At 35.7% G+C, this 17,413-nt stretch overlaps 1 protein-coding gene across 2 annotated transcripts; it reads right to left on the bottom strand.

Moving 5' to 3' along the window:
- Positions 1-4,743: 4,743 nt before the first annotated feature.
- LOC104215478 (uncharacterized) lies at positions 4,744-17,151 on the bottom strand. Of its 2 annotated transcripts, XM_009765297.2 has the most exons (8): positions 16,847-17,151; positions 15,570-16,700; positions 13,239-13,656; positions 11,260-11,404; positions 10,369-10,484; positions 10,180-10,258; positions 7,517-7,750; positions 4,744-5,404 (listed from the first exon to the last, which is right to left on the bottom strand). In XM_009765297.2, exons 2-8 carry the CDS (start codon positions 16,651-16,653, stop codon positions 5,084-5,086), a joined length of 2,397 nt encoding a protein of 798 aa, XP_009763599.1. In that variant the 5' UTR covers positions 16,654-16,700; positions 16,847-17,151; the 3' UTR covers positions 4,744-5,083. The 2 variants fall into 2 exon arrangements, with proteins under 2 accessions (XP_009763599.1, XP_009763594.1); XM_009765292.2 differs by having other exon boundaries at positions 15,570-17,151.
- Positions 17,152-17,413: the final 262 nt, after the last annotated feature.

The following is a 17,413-nucleotide window of genomic DNA, read 5'->3' on the forward strand; positions in this document are numbered from 1 at the left end:
CCATTTCAATTTATGTGAACCCATTTGACTGGGCACGGAGTTTAAGAAAAAAGAGAAGACTTTTGATCTTGTCGTGTAAAATGAGGCACATATATTTTGTGTGGCTATAAATCATTGTGTAAAGGTAAACTGTTTCCATATAAATCATTGTGTGGCTATAAATGGGTCATTCTTTTTGGCACGGACTTAAAAGGAAATAAGTTCACATAAATTGAAACGGAGGGAGTATATGACATGAACTAACGCGTGTGGATATGGGTTGTAACACATTATACGCTACTAATTAAGAAAAGCTAATTAATTTGCTCTGCCAGACTTCAATGACTTGATGAATTAACTAAAACACAACATGCTAAGCCAAATGTTACATGTTACGCTATGCCTAATCTTCTAGAAATTAGAATGGTTCTAACAATAATAGTGTTGTACGAAAATTTTCAAATCTAGGGTTCTCTTGAAACAACATGTGGAGGATAGGTGCACTTACTTTTAATCGATTTCAATTAACCTCAAATAAAGACAGCCGAATTAGACAATTGGTTTTAAGACCTTTTCAGTTATATAAGTGGAATTTTAATCGATGACCTTTTCACTTGTGTAAAATGTACTCCCTCCGGCCAATTTAAGTGACTTTTAGCCTCTCTTTTTTTTTTTTTTTTTTTTTTTTTTTGCGGTCCACAATATGTAATTTTTTAGGATATTAAAAAGGAATTAACTAATTTTTCTTTCCAAAGTTGTTCTTGAAGTAAAAAATCTAGGAATAATTTGTTATATTTTCAATAAACAAATTACAGTTAATATGATTAATTTCATTATATTATTAATTAATGTTAGAAGGTGAATTCCTTAATATGTATAAAACGAGCACTTAAAGTGGATCGGAGGAAGTAATTAATTGAAAGGAGTTAATGTGTCATCAACAGCCATGGTTGAAGTGGGAACAAGTAGGTTTGCTGGATTTGAAAAAGCATGCAAGCTATTCATAATCTTTGTAGGAGTGAACACAAAACGTAGGTCAAAACTTTTTTGAATTATTAATGATATATGGTAAAAATAGCACGGTATAGCCAGTTTTCAGACATGTCATTTAAAAATAGCCAGCGTTTACGAAGTCAATGAAAACTAGCCACTATTTTGCTGCAACAGAGACCGGTCCAGCATAATATACTGGAGTTCGGTGCACCTGTGTATGAACTCTAGCATATTATGCTGGACCAGTATACTTTGCTGACTCCAGTATAATATACTGGAGACTGGAGTATCGGTGCTCCAAACTCCAGTATATATATTATACTGGACAATTATACTTGCTGGAGTTCTAGTGTACTTATGCTGAAACTCCATCATATTATGCTGGAGTTCCAGCATACTTATCCTGGAACTCCAGCTGGAACTCCAGTATAATATGCTGGAGTTCAAGCATACTTATGTCGGAACTCCACTATAATATACTGACATATTTTCCGGATTTTGAACAGTGTTTTCGTTCAGATTTATCTCTACATAAAAAGTATCTAAATTTCGATAACTTTTGAAACTGAGCTATTTTTAAACGACCAATTGTAAATCTGGCTATTTTTGAATTTATCCCTGATATATGTGCTAATAGCCACGAGTCAGTGAAAGTTAAACAGCAGTCTTTCATATGTTCACTATTATGGTGCGTTTTCTGTTTTTGTTTTGAAGCCTTTCTGACCATTTTAGTCTTCTGTCCCTTTTAAATTCTTTTTCGTGTAAGCCCAAAACCATTCAGACGCAAAAACCAAGGGAGAAATTAAAAAATAGTCAGGCTTACAAGTGGTCATTCAAAAATAGTCATATTTTTAAAAGTCATCGAAATTTAAGTCACTTTTTATGTAAAGATAAATTTGAACGAAAACATTGTTCAAAATCCGAAAAAATACTCCAACATAATATACTGGAGTTTGGAGTTCCGGCAAAGTATATTGGAACTCTAGTATATTGTACTAGACCGGTCTCTGTTGCAGCAAAATAATGACTATTTTTCAATGACATGGCAAACGTTAGGCTATTTTTGAATGACCGGTCCGAAAACTGGCTAGTCCGTGCTATTTTGACAAAAATCAATTATAGCATGAGAAATGCATATTTTATACGCTCCTAAAACTAATAATCGATATATATATATATATATATACACACATACACACACACTCCCTCCATTCCAGTTTATGTTAACCTATTTCTTTTTTAGTACATTCCAAAAAGAATGACCCATTTCTAAAATTGGAAACAATTTAGCTTAAACTTCCAATTCTACCTTAATGATAAACTTTTATAATCACACAAATACTATGCAAGGACAGACCTACATGTACGGTAGAGGGGTCATCGGAACCCGTTAGCCTCGACAAAATCAATGTATATATATCTCGGATATATCTGTGTATACATAGAGGACGTACCCCTTTAATCATTTACTGGTGCCCCTAAAGACCCAAAAGTTTGGCTGGCAGCTTTGGTTAGGTGTGTGGCTGATCATTCTCTATTGCTTTGGGGACTTGGGAACGAAACTTAGCAACTAACACATTCTTTAATGTTTTTGATTCACTTTACTTCATTGATTTGAACCATTACTTAATAGTCAACTGATTTACTTTTTTATTACTAATTTCTCTTATTTGAATTAAATTATAATTTAGTACCACTTTAACGGTGTGTTTGGTATGAAGGAAAATAAAATATTTTCCTAGAAAATGTTTTCCATGGAAAATGAGTGATTTTATCACTTATTTTTCCTTGTTTGGTTGGTGAATGGAAAAAAAAATTCGAAAAATATTTTTTAGTGTTTGGTTAGAAATTAGAAAATATTTTTTTATATTACTCTCCCTCTCCCCTCTCCCCCGAGTCTCTAAAAATCCACACAAACCCAAAGGGAGTAATATATTGTTTTACCTTTTTACGCAAAAATAATACTATTTCTACATGAAAAGAAAGTATTTTTTTTTTGTTAAAATGAAAAAAATACCTTTTTATATCATAAAAAAAAACTCATTTGTTGAAATGAAAAAAAATAATCTATCTATAACATGAAAAGAAAGTACTATTAATAATATTTTTATTTAGGGTGGGGGTGTGGTGGAGGGGTGGTGTAGCTCCTCCCTCAACAAGTAAAAAAATACAAACTCTTGATTCTCCCTTCAACAATCACTTTCGACGAAGCAGCAACATATGTCGACTTTGACAACGACAACTGAGAGTTTGCACTTTGATGATAAGCTATCATAATTGCTAAGTTTTTAAAAAGTTGCGCCGAACTTTGTCGCTGCTAATTGACATATGTGAAATATTAGTGCCCTATCGCGCTCAAATCCTGGGTCCGCTTATGATATTATGGATCCTTTTCTAACATGTTTAGGATCACAAATTTCAAAAGTCTTTATTTTTTCTTAAATTCCGTATCCAGTCAAACAGATTCACATAAATTGAAACGGAAAAAGTATAATTTATACATTTTTTAGCATATGAATACAAATAGTTTCGACCAACCGGGGGCAATGTTGTATTTTACCCTTATAAGATGGTTAGTACCTCTGTTCCTCCCCCAGACAACAACAAAATAATAAGGAAAGTAAGAAAGAACAACGGAAAAAGAATCTTTGTATTCTCATGTGCTGTATAATTATATATTCCAAATCTTATTTATTAATCTCTGTCTTAATTTATATAGCATTTTTTTACTTTGTCCCAAAAAGATTGTCACATAATTATATTTAGAAATACTTAATTAAATTTTGAAATTTTCATTTTACATTTAATGAGATGATTTATATTTTATAGTTACATGTTTTAGACCACAAATTTAAAAAAATTCATTATTTTCTTAAACTTTGAATCAAGTCAAACAATGCAACATAAACTTTGACTCCGATTCATCCGGAAACAGAATCCAATCATGCCGCAAGTCGATACACATACTATGAAGCTTCTCGTGACCTCAAACTGCCGAACCAGACGTAATTGCTCAAAACGACCAGTCGGGTCGTTACATTGTGAATAAGGATGATGTAGAAAGAAAGGTCTTTACACCGATGAAATAAGCGATCCGTGTGCTATTTTGAAACAAAGGTATGGAACTTGTCATTTCTCAGAGAAATGAGTGTTATAAGTTGATTGATTTATCAAACCTCCGAATGGTAACCTATGAACGACCTTCAACTATTTCTCTTATTACATGAGAAGGTAGAGATCATATTACTTTACTGTTATATCCAAAACTTCTTTAGAATATCTTGCAAAAATAAGCTCCTTTTGTTATATACACACTGACATTCAGATAATTGTGGAAGTATGAAAACTCTGGTTATCTCTATGCCTCTTGTTAGAGGAAATAATGGATCATTTCCTGAAAAATATTTTTAATTAATGAGGTTTTAATCCACCGTGTATTTTAGTAAATAATTGACTTACCTATTTTCTAGTGGTATTCCTCTATTTAGTGGCAAATAATTTCCCTAAAAATATTCCGACAATCAAACATCATAAATGACTTATTTTCTGTAAAAATATTTCCCCGACTTACCAAATAAAGATCTTCTTTCTAATACAAAATAAAGTTCAAAGTTAACAATTACGTAACCTTACAGTAGCCCATGGCAGTTGATTTAATGATGCATTGGAAAAAATATTCCAAGTATTTCATTTGGCTAATCTTAAGGAAATATTCTGCTATGGCAGGGAAAGATTCACAAAAGATAAAGGAAGAAATAAGAAGACGGGGGCTATTCTGCTGAACACGTGAAATTTCAGAAAAGGTTTTCAGTATTGTGCCTCTGTTCATTTTGTACTCTTGATACTCTAGAGCTTGATGTATCGAGGTTAGAAACTGCACAAGATGATGTACAAATTATGATATTACAAAGCAAAAGATGCTGCTAATGACAATTTACAACTGTTCCAGAGGCCAAATCTAAAAGGTTGTCGCCTCTTGCGACAAAATGCAGGGATTTCGACAAATTAAATGTGATACGATTAGTCACTGCTGTGACTTGGAAAAGGTTCAAAATTTCCCAGCAGCTTTTACATGTTACCATCTCTACACAAAATCCGAGCCGATGTTCTGCTAGCCACTTTTCTGAGCAAGTTGCTCCTTGTCCATGGCTTTCCTTGCTAGCTCATAGCCAGCAAAATTCATCGCACCAAGAGGAGCAATCCAGAAAAATCTAGGAATGGCTCCTTTAAACAATCCGAGGGGTCCTTCATGACGGAGAATTGATAATGCGACCATGGACGACGTCACGGTCCTCCCCTGCGGAGCAGTCATCATTCTGGTCTTTATCACATCAAATGGAGTCGTTAAGACGGCTGTAAACCCACCAGATAAAGCTCCAACTGCAACTGTTTCCCAAGGCTCCAACTCTCGCCCCAGAAGCTGTTGCACTACCTGAAATCAACACAAATGATTTTATATAGTGGTTGGTTATAACCTTGACTAATGTCAAGGGGCCTTTCTTTAGCTGAAATTGAAAATATATGCATTTTAAATTGAGGACACTAAATGGTACACCAACTCAGATTTGTTCAATCTTTTGCTTCAGGCAACTAGACCTGATTACCAGTTAATATTCATCCATTAAATTCACCATTCGTAAAATATTCTACAAATATGTTTACTATCCCATTGCCTACCAACCCAATTAATCTATATAATAGATGTTTAAAAGGAGCTGCTGATCCAGCCAAGTGCATTTCAGAAAATTACACAAGAGTTTATATAGCAGACACAGCATAATGCTTTTCCTTGATTATAGTACACAATACTATGTCAAAAAGCTGAATAAATCCAGAGGACTGTGAAATACTTTGTATTCCATCCATCCATCCAATTTTTATATGGTGTTTAATTGGACATGAAATATTAAAATGTTAATGACTAATGTATAAGGTAAAGAAACAAAATAAAGAAGAGATTTATCGAAGACATGATTGTGAACATTTCTCAACAGGGGCAGGGGCGGATTTAGGGGGCGGAAGGAGGTTTGCCCGAATCCCTTCGCCGAAAATTACACGGTACATATAAGGCAAAATCCGGTTTGTACCTCTATATTTTCTATTTTAAATTCCCTAGACACAGCCCAAAACCTAGTTCAATGGTCAAAGAGGTTCAAAGCCTTTGTAAGGTAGTTGGTTCAACTCCCACCGGCCACAGTCACTTCTAATTTTTAAAATTTTTCTTTTTTTGAACCCCCTTAGTGGGTATCCTGCCTCCGCCACTGAACAGGGGCTCCTTAGATGTCTTAAAATAGTACAGTAAGGTAAATAATTATTCACTACTTGTGATAAGGCAAGTAATAATTCTCCCATATAAGAGAGAATATGAAATAGATTAATTTACAACATTCAGCAATGCAAATGAAATGACACTAGAGATATTGTGAATCTACAAATATTCACCATATAACTACATTAGTTTTTCTTTATTATCAACTTTTTCGACTATATGTTATATTAATGACGGTGAACAAAATACTAAAAAAATAGTCAGAGATGTTGGTTTGATAGATAAACATGACATCAAAATTCAAAATTTGAATAGTTAAATGAACTTGAATAAGTGAAAGTTGGGATATGGATAAAGAAAGCATCATATTAAAGTTTAAAACTTGAGTAATTGAAAACTGAAAAAGTCGAACAGAATAATATTATAAGAACGTCCCAAACTGGAAAAAGTATCATAAAAATTGGGATAACAGGGAGTGCTAAAAAGGGAAGATTCACTATCAGTTAGAAATGACTCCTGTCATGCTTTTTACTACTTGTGAAGTACTACAACTATTCTGTTTCCCCTTTTTCTTTTTTCTTTTTTTTTCTTTTTTTTTTTTTGCTGTTTTAAAATGCAGAATGTACATCAGTTACTTTGTAACAAATAATAGGTCAAAAAACCACAGAATTAGTCAATAATTACATGCTCCATTGTGCTATTGCTAACTAGGTACCCTGTTTTTCCTCTGTTGGTGTCGGTTAGGGTCCTACATTGGTTGAGGAAATGGGTTGTCGTCTCTTTATAAGGTGTTGGGCAATCCTCATCTCATGAGCTACCTTTTGGAGTTGAGTTAGACCTAATGTCCATTTTTTTTAACAGTGTTCACTAGGTAATGCCAGTTCTTGTAAAGAACTAATATCCCATAAGAGATGTGAGATGCTTTCTCACCGCATTTTGCACTTAATCTGAATAGAATGGAATAGCAGACGATTTAAAGATTATAAGGCTGATTTAAACACAGCGATAGATGCTTGTGCCTCGTCGAGTTATGTTGCAAAGGAGAATGCAAGCAAGGATCGGAATATTTTGGAATTTATAACTCTATATCCTTAGCTTAGGTCTTTCTCTTTTCTTTTTATATCTTGATTTTCTGATTTTTCAGTCATGTCTTTGTCATTAATATATCAGCTTTAAACAGTTTTAAAAAAAATAAACTGATTGTGGAGAGAATGAAGTCAGGGAAAATTCATAAAGATATAAGTACACTGCAAGCTTAAATAAGTGCAAAATCACCTTTTTGGACTCGGCATATAGGCCCATGCCTACAACATAAAATGGAATCTCACGGCAGAGTGTGGCACCAGTTCCACGGAAAAAACCCTTAAGACCATCTTGCTGCCAAGTGCCAATGATTGCTGCCCCAACATTGTCGAAAAGACCAGCTTGCAATCTTTGCTTGAGCACCTCACAAGGTATTCTCACAGCAGTACCTAAGAAAGTGCTGCAGAATGATGCTACAGATTGAACCTAGAAAACATTCCAAAAACAAGAAAATGGATAAGTAACTAGCTTTGTGAATCCAAACAAATGAAGATCAGTCAGGAAATAATCCTAAGTAGCATGTCAGTGCTCAACTAATTGATCCTACTTTCCTTAGTACTTTGATATTTTCAAGCCTTCTTGTGTACCTATGGGGCACAAAAACACCGGCAGCAGGCGGCATCCAAGAACATCAATTGAAGTAGAGCAACAAAATTGGGAAGGAGGAGGAGAGAGAACAAGCACACTGAAAAATGTGAAAGAAATATCATATCATATTTGTTAACGGGGAGATTGATGAAGATGTCACGCATCGTATCAGAACAGGATGGATGAAGTAGAGGCTCGCTTCCGGTGTCTTGTGTGATAAGAATGTGCCGCTGAGACTTAAAGCAAGTTCTACAAGGTTGTAGTTAGACCGACTATGTTGTATGGAGCAGAGTGTTGGCCGGTCAAGAACTCTCATATCCAGAAGCTAAAAGTAGCTGAGATGAGGATGTTGAGGTGGATGTGCGGATACCTGGTTGAATAAGATTAGAATGAAATTATTCGGGAAAAGGTGGGAGCGGCCCCTGGAAAGGATAAGATGCGAAAGGCAAGGTTGAGATGGTTTGGGCATGTTAGGAGGAGAAGTATAGAAGCCCCAGTTAGAAGGTGCGAGCGGTTAGCCTCGGCGGGTAGCAGGAGAAGTAGAGGTAGGCCTAAGAAATCTTGGGAAGAGGTTATTAGGCGGGACATGGCACAGCTAGAGCTGACTGAGGACATGGTCCTAGACAGGAGGGTGTGGAGGTCAAAGATTAGGGTAGAAGGTTCGTAGGTAGTCGAGTGTTTCTCTTTGTCTTACTCAGTTTACTAGCATTAGAGTTAGTATGATATCTTTTATCCATAGAAGCTATTACTACCTAGAGTTTGACTGCATTCTTGGATTTGATCGTATTTCATCTTGTTGTTATTCCTATTTGTTGCAATTACCTTTTCTTTTTCAGTCGTTCTCTAGCAAGCGATCTATCGGAAACAGCCTCTCTGCCCTTCCAGGGGCAGGGGTAAGGCTGCGTACATCTTACCCTCCCCAGACCCCACTTGTGGGAAACTACTAGGTTTGTTGTTGTTGTTGTCTTTCCTACATTTCATCGCAGCTCATCTAGGTTCTAGGAGTTCTTAATCTCATTGAATGATGAGCAGATCCTCCCATGGATACTTGGATAATTCAAAAGCTTAAAAAAAACCTTTAAATTCAACTTAAGAATGAGTAGTCATTTCAGTCAACAATTGCTGTGTTCTTGCCTAGGACGCTTAAAATGAAGTACATAAGCTGACAGAAATCAGTCAACTAATTGGGCCCTCCAATGTAAATGGAAACATCAGAAGGCAGAATCAGCTGGGTGGCCACCGGATAAACCACAGTGAAAGAGTCTTATAAGCTGAGAAACAATAATAGAAGGAACAAAAAGATGGTAATAAGAAGGCCTCAACTGGCCATCATGTAAATGGATAACCAAAGACATTGTTTGAAGAGGTGATATACCAAATTTATCAAAGACAGGACTTTTGAAATGTTATCCGTGAAACGTTTTACCATTCTGCAAAAGTTAAGGTCCAATCTTTTTTAAAATCAAGGCGAAAGATTGACCTAATTAAGCTGATTGCCAACTTTCTCAAAACCTACCAAATTTTAATTCATAATCTTTGACCAGTAAATGGTTGCAAACTACAACTACCTCTCATTGAGCATGCAAGAGAATACGGAAAGTAGGGATGTTTAAACACGCTTTGTTGTGAAAGTGGCTATAGAACTATGCCAATGAAGATGGGGCCATGTGGAAGATGGTGATTAATGTGAAGTACTGCTTGGGTGTTGCTAAAAGATGCGACCTCTTCCTATGGACGATTCTGTGGAAAGTATGCCAAAGGAAGATTGGACAGTTTGGAAAGTATGCCTCTCAGTTAAGTCTTACTATCTTCATCTCATCAAAGCTTTTTTTCCTTACTGTTTTTTTTTTTGGTTCCAAGGAGGATATGCATCATGGTTTATTTGACTTGCACTGGGCAATGTCAACCACCTGTTACTTCATTGTGGGCTTTTACATATGCAGTTTTCATGTTTCAGCATTCATCAGGTGCTCCTAGCATAGAGGTGGATATGATTCCAAACTACAGGCTTTTGTATTTTGGTTATTTTAGAGAGACGGAAATAGGAGAACCTGATGTCGAAAGTCAAAAAGTTTTCTTTGGTTTCTTTTGTATTTTTGGCAGTGGGAATACCTGCTTGTATGAATAGCCACAGCACATTTTTCAAAGATAGCACCACCTTGGTGTGGTATTAATGAATTACTTTGAACTATCTTAACAAAAAATTTAAACTGAATAATATTAGCAGAAGGAGAGGGAAAACCCCTCAGAAGGATTCCACTGCTTACCTGTAGTTCTGGAAGTGTAGGAGCAATATTAATCAGCACAACTTTGCTTGCTTCAAATATTCCAGTACGCAAGCCATGGCTGCAATAATCAATCAAACTTTACAATCCAGACACAAAAAAGGACAGTTTTACCAAGATACATGAACTACACCGGGTTTGTTGTTATTGTTGTTACACAAAAGGACTAACCTTGAAAACTGCCCTAGAATAGCAGGAATAGAGCCTCTGTATAATCCCCTTGCTCCAAGTTCGGGAAGCTTCGATATGATTTGTGGAAAGGTAAGTGTTGATGCTTGTACTTGTGTCTGATGAACCAGCCAAAATTTTCAGAATACACATTTTCACTCTAACGAATTGCTATTCAATTTCAGAATTAATTTCACCATATCCAAGACATCAGATGGACGGAACACACTAGACCACCAGAATTATGCCACGACAATTGACTGATTTATTTCCTTGAATCAGAGTTTCTTATGCTTCATTGAAAATATCAAACAGGAAAATATTATCTGAAAAGTATAACCTCACACGAACTTACTTACCCAATTAAGAAACTGGTTAAAAAAGGCAAGTGTACACCTAGTTTGACTACTTATTAAAAGGGAAATGTTTTACTACATTGAGTGTATGATAAATAATAGTTTGAAATGTGATAAAGTGGAACCATTAGTTGGTAAGATGATATATCAAGTTTGAAATATTATGAGTAGCGTCAGTTTATATTAGTTTGAATTGTTGGAGGAAGATTTTTCTTTTCCTGGAAAGAGGTGATATATTTGGGACAGCAAAAAAGGATGTAAGTTCTTTCTTTTCTTTTGGATGAAGTAAGGGTGTTACAAAAAGGATGCATGTCTTTTTAGGGACAAAGGAGTATCTTGCTATTAAATTGTTTATCCAATATCTTGTCGTATTTTGCCCTTTTTGGGTAATTTTCTTTATTGGGAAATTAAAACAATCAATGAGTGACACCATTTATCATTTCCACCAGCAACTTAAGGAAATAAATAACTGGTCTACGTTATGACAGAAGTTTCAACAACAAATAATGCTTCTGGAAAGGAAAAAAAAAATCTTTACCTTAATTGTATCCACAGGGTGCATTATAGATGTCGACAATGCACAAGAAAGGCCTCCCGCTAATGCTGATTTTAGAACACTTCCAGCAGGAATTTCTACGGGTGGAGGAACAGCAACCACCGTAGCAGCCTCGAACCAGATATTTCTGCATGCACAAAAAAATTTAGAAACCAATTCATGTTTTGAAATAAGACTCCATATTATCAATTAAAGAAAAAGTAACACAGAAAAGAGTCAGGCTTAGCAATAGCGGCAATTGCATGTACCATCAACAAAATAATGGTTTTGAGACCGAAAAAAAATCATAATTGCACGTGCCACATGCATCTACATCCAAAAATGAAAATTGATATTGAGTGTATCAAGTCAACTTTTGATTTGAATTTATTAACTTACAGACACATTGTGTCTTCCACCGTTTTCTAATAGAACACTAAAATATTCACACTTATAATATCTATTTCATTGTACTATTTGCTCTCTAACATTTCATCCCTTTTTCTTTTGCTAATATTTGTGCTTCAACATTCATTGACCATATAATATCTCACAAAGTATCAAGGTACCTGTAGACAGCTGCAGAGTGCTATACTAACAGCAAAAGGGAATCCACATGCATCAATTTGTTTCCCATTTTCTTTTGGGTAATAATAAAAGGTGGATCTAGATCATCTTTTCATAAACTGCAATTATTATAAAATGGGGAAATTCGACGCTTAATTTATTTGCTGTGTGGATACTGGTATTATTTGCTATGTACAGATACTGTCGAATGCAATAAAATAATTTATAGGATTGTAAGGAAACCACAGTATGAACATGGACGAACAGTGCATGTGATCCCTTAAGCAGCTGTAGAAAACATGCATGAACTGCACAGCTTTCAAAAGGAAAGAAAATTAAGTTCTTTAGGTGCAGATGATCTAATTACTCTTGGCATATTTGTCATGCACACACAATACAAGATATTGCTTGGATAATTAGGTTGTTTGGAAAGCGATTTTTAACTTTGATAACTGGAAAATCCTCGGGAGCCAGCTAGCGCACGGTTCAAAACTCGGTGGATTAATGGCCCGCTCATCTACCCTTCCCCACCTAAATACCATGTTTCTATTTGCAGCAAGGTTCGAACTCATGACGTGCGTCTAACTCACATTTCACACGCTGCTCTCTCACCACTGAACCAAAGGCTCCACGCCTAGAGAGACTCTTTTATGTAGGTATCCATAGTTATAAAATAACTTAGAGGATCTTCCCATCAATTGTTGACTAAATTGACTCACCAAAAAAACGGAAGTCTCGCAAGTACCATAATTATAACGAGCCCACTCTATCGTCTTCCCAAAGGTAAGACTTTCTAATACCAAACATTTTCCCTCTACAAAATGTTAAAAAGAGCTCGAATTTAAACCTGAACTCCCCTACACAGAAGTGCTGGATGTTTCTCAAAATTGTTTTGTATCTTGCTATTTCTTCTGTGCTAAGGCCAAAACATAATTAAGATCACAATGTCTCAAAATTAACAAAAGTTAGAAGAACCGAAACCATCAACTTCCAAAACCCAAGACCTTTTTCAAGTTATGCCCCTATAACATCTTTTCTAGTTGCATCTCCACCAGCATAAACATGAAAAGTGATTAACATGCAGTAGTACCACTAATAATAGCAACTGATTATATTTAGTCCTCTGTATATTTGATCTTCAGATGATCAAGCAATAGGAGACATGATCAATAATTGAAGATTGTCTTCAAAAAGAATCTCAAAGAAAGGCCTCTAATCAACTCATTTCTCCAGGATTAACTCAAATGAAAACCTAGTTTGCCCAAAACATGGAAAAGTTAGATAATGGAAGTGAAAAGCTGGAGTTTCACCAAAGTAAACCTTAACAAGGAGCTCATTACCGTAACTTCTTTTTATATTCTGACATCTTACTGTTGGTATTATCATATCATTCAAAAAGGGAAAAGTTATTCTACCGAGGATCTTCTTGAAGCCGATCTGATGGAAGTAGCAGCATAAAGTTCCGGAAATGTCCATAGGAAATAGATTCTTCTGCATCCGCACTTAGAAAGCGCATCATGGCAATAGCATTGTCTTCATTTGCTGGAAGTCCTGCATTGCTTAGTGATGCAAGTATCTCACTCTTCTGCAATGTGCCTGACTTGCTCAAAGCAAGACTTGTGTAAGCCCGCAGGATGGTGGGTTCCTTCTGTTCCATCAAGGACAGAAATTGTTTCCACCCAAAAGATTTTGAGAACAAGTGACTTCTAGCACGACGCATGAATTCATGGGCATATCTCTTTGGCAATTTTCTCTTTCTCATAGCAATTTCAAGATCTTCCAACGTGACTTGACCATCACCATCTCTATCCAATTCCTCAAAGAATCTCTTACCTGCAACAGAGCAACACAGGACTAAGGGCATGCTTGACATTATCGAAATTTACTTACCGAAATTTCCTCATAATGGAGATGTTGTACGTCGCAGGCAGCCCTTGGTTCAAATATTTAAATTTACTCATCCCAGCCCAAAGAAGAAAAAAATGTTGCAATAATAACAACAACATCAACAACAATGATTATGATGACGACGATAATAATAATAACAGCAACAACTAACAACAACAACAATAATAACAATAATAATAGGTGCACATGATAGAGGAATCATTTACTTCAATCACGTTGAGACTTGAGAATTGTTCAGCTACTGGAAAAATGATCCAGTTACTCGTTTGTTTCCTTGAACTTACCATTTCCTCCAACTCCATGTCAACAAAATTTTCTTCTACTTATTATTACAAGTCAAAAGTTGGTAAGAGATATTTCATGTGTTTGCACTTTCGTTTATGATGGTTGTGCAGTTTGTTGTCCATGCACAAGCCACATCTTCTGCACTAACTTTCTATCTCATCGCAAGACACAGCCAGATAGACAATCATACATATTTTATGCAGTTATCTAGCACAGACATGTTCCACATCTCACATTTTTACTAAATGTACTATCACCATGCCCCCATAGACAATAAGGTTTACGAACGAAGTGCCAATTTTTATCAGGTTTCTATTTTAGCCACTCCGAGTATATGATCTGAAGCCCCAAGGACTTGGTGAAGTTGTTGCTTATAGCATGTCAAGCATTACCAACTATATTTCCAAGGTGTTCATTATGTAATATTAAGGCTTTAAGTAAACAAGTGGCAACAAGTTTAAGCAGAGGTTCATGGAACAACATAGTATGTGCATACATTAATATACCTCCTATATCATGTTACAAGAGAACAGTTCCCTCCTTTCCACCATTTAACTTGTCAATCAATCTTATATGCTGGAAACTAATACAGCTGACAGTGTTACCACTTATTAAGGATATGCTTTTGCTTGATATAACATGAGGGAAAGAAATGGGGGAAAAGACACCTCAGAGGAGGCACAGAAAGGTTTTGTTTGGAAGGGATCATTAAAGCAAGAAAGGTAAAGAAAATCCTATATTAATCAATCAACGTTGTGTCAATCCTAAACTAGTTGGGCTCGGCTATATGAATCCATTATAGCTCTACTTTTCTGCTGGTCGACAATCTTTACACCCCCCCCTTTTATCTGGCTTTAGGATCGGCTTTGCCTTGCGGCTCGCACACTGAAGAGCAACGAAATTCTATGCTCAAGGAAATCGAGATAAGTTGTTAAGGAGTATAGATTGCTAAAATATTCATCATTTTCAATCACAACAAATTAGAAACTTTTTGTGAGATTGATAAATGTGTGAAAGATGAGTGGACTAACTAGCCAAAACACAAGTCTCCTGTTGACACATACTTGACAATCTCTAATTCTCAAACAAGCTTGATTTAGGCTTGCCATAATTACTAACTAGTCGATGAAGGTCGAATTAAAAGATAACATAAATATAGATTTCTCATTGAAGTAGTGAAGAAAATATACAAGAAACAGAGCTGCTGTAAAATAGAAAGCTGCAGGTAAAAGGAAACTAAAACAAAGACATCAACATCATTAGATCAACAAATGAGCACAAAGTTCTCAGAGTATGATGCTAATGCCATTAATTTCTATCTTGGTCTTTCTTCTTTATACCTAAAGACCCAAGAAAACATGTACAGTAATATGAAAGAGAAGATCAGAAAAAGTAATCAGTCTACTGTATGGCACACAGATATGACGAAATCTCAGTATTTGTTGATTTTTGACAAATAGAAACAATTCATGTAAAGATCAGAAGCCATGTTAACAGAGTCACTTGGAAAGGACAAACTTTAGATCAACTTTATAACTAGGATCGAGGCATACCTTCAGCCTCAGTGTATCTGAAGAAGTCCTGGACAGAGAACAGCTTTTTCTTGTCGGGATGATCTTTACTAGGTCGTCCTAACTGAGGCAAGAGCTCAATTAGTTCTGTTATTGAAACTGTGGACAATGTTGATCTCAAACGCTCGACATTGGATAAGGGAATACTCAGCAAACCATTCGCTAAACTTCTTGCGGAATTTCCAGTGCTCTCTTCTTGACCACCAATATGGTTAACACCACCTTCTCTCTCTTCTCCCACGGAAGAATCTACATCAACAATACTTGAAGGAACACCTCCTACTCTAGCAAAATTCAGATTCCCAAGAAATCCATTGACATCAGCTCTTTTCCCCTCTAAAATACTGACAAAAATCTTGAAATGATCAAACTTATTGACAGGCGGAGGAATTTGATTAGACTCGGCAATCTGACATTCCTTCTGTTGGACTCCTATGTCAAACTTTTGAAGATTCAGAGCTACTTGATCAAAAAGAAAACCAAGAAAGCACTCAACTGATAAATTCTTTCCCTCTTTGTGCTTCTTTTCCTTCACATAATTTCCCCTCAGATTATCTTTAACATCATCACGAGCACTATCCTCATTTCTACCCTTCTGAACACACTTTTTCACAGTCTTAAACGGGCTTGGAACAGCCTGAACAAAGCCATTCATCAACAATGACCAAGCCACAGCAAATTGCATACAGTTCACACAACTCCCGTCCCCTTTGCTGCCACCATACTTCTCCTTCAACCCTTTCCTAGCCACATTATTGCCCCCTTTATCGGTCTGCCCATTATTCCCAAACATTCCAACGAACATCTTAATCGGTAACTTAATCAACAAGCCCTTCTTTTTCTCATCACCTTGCTTAACTACACTCATTTTCTTGACATCTAATCCAGAACCACAACTACTAGTACAACTCTCAACTTTCCCAGTCTTTGGACCAGGCCAACAATGCTCAAAATCCTTAGCCACTTTCTTAATACCTAACTCTATTGGAGAAAACGCATTCTTAACAAATTGTACTGAATTCAGAAATGACTCAACAGGGTCTCCAGTCCCAGATACCACCACCATCACTTAAACACTACACCTTCTTACTCTACCACAAATATCAACCAAACCTAATAAAGAACAAGCCCCAATTGATTATTTGAAAATAATATTCACAAAACAACCACAAGATTCAATAAGAAACAGAATTCAAATAAACCCTAACTGTACAAGAACAAAATTCAATAGGATAAGAAGGCACAAAAGTAATTCATACCCATTTGCGGATAAGGGAATGGAGTCAAAATGAGAATTTACAGTGTGGTCAACTGTTATATACACAAATTGTAGGATAAAGGATGAATCTTGAAAATGGAAGATAAATGATTTGTGTATTATGAGAATTGGGTTTTGTTTAATTTCTTGTTATTGTTTTACCGGAAACTGAAAATTTTATCCAGCAAAATTTTAGAAGCCACTAATATTCTTCAGATCAAATCCCAAAGATATGATGACTGTGAAGTGTGAGAGAATAACCAGAAAAACAAGAAAGTATAACAAGAAAAATAGCTCATCTATCCTTTTTTTTTTTTAAATACATAAATTATTGGTAATAAAATAATCTTGGGAATCAAAAAAACTAAAAAAAAAGACTTCCACTTATCATTTTTCATAATATGATTAGAATGACATAAATACCCCTAAAATAAGGAAGTTTTTAGCTCATAAAAACAACAGGTGAGGGTAAATTTGAGTGCTAGAGGAGTAATGGAGTGGCTGGAGTTTATTGGATTAATTGCAATATATATTGGAAAAAATGTTGCACCATTATTTTCCTCTTTAC

This window comes from Nicotiana sylvestris, chromosome 5, assembly GCF_000393655.2.
Source record: "Nicotiana sylvestris chromosome 5, ASM39365v2, whole genome shotgun sequence".
Classification (NCBI taxonomy): Eukaryota; Viridiplantae; Streptophyta; class Magnoliopsida; order Solanales; family Solanaceae; genus Nicotiana; species Nicotiana sylvestris.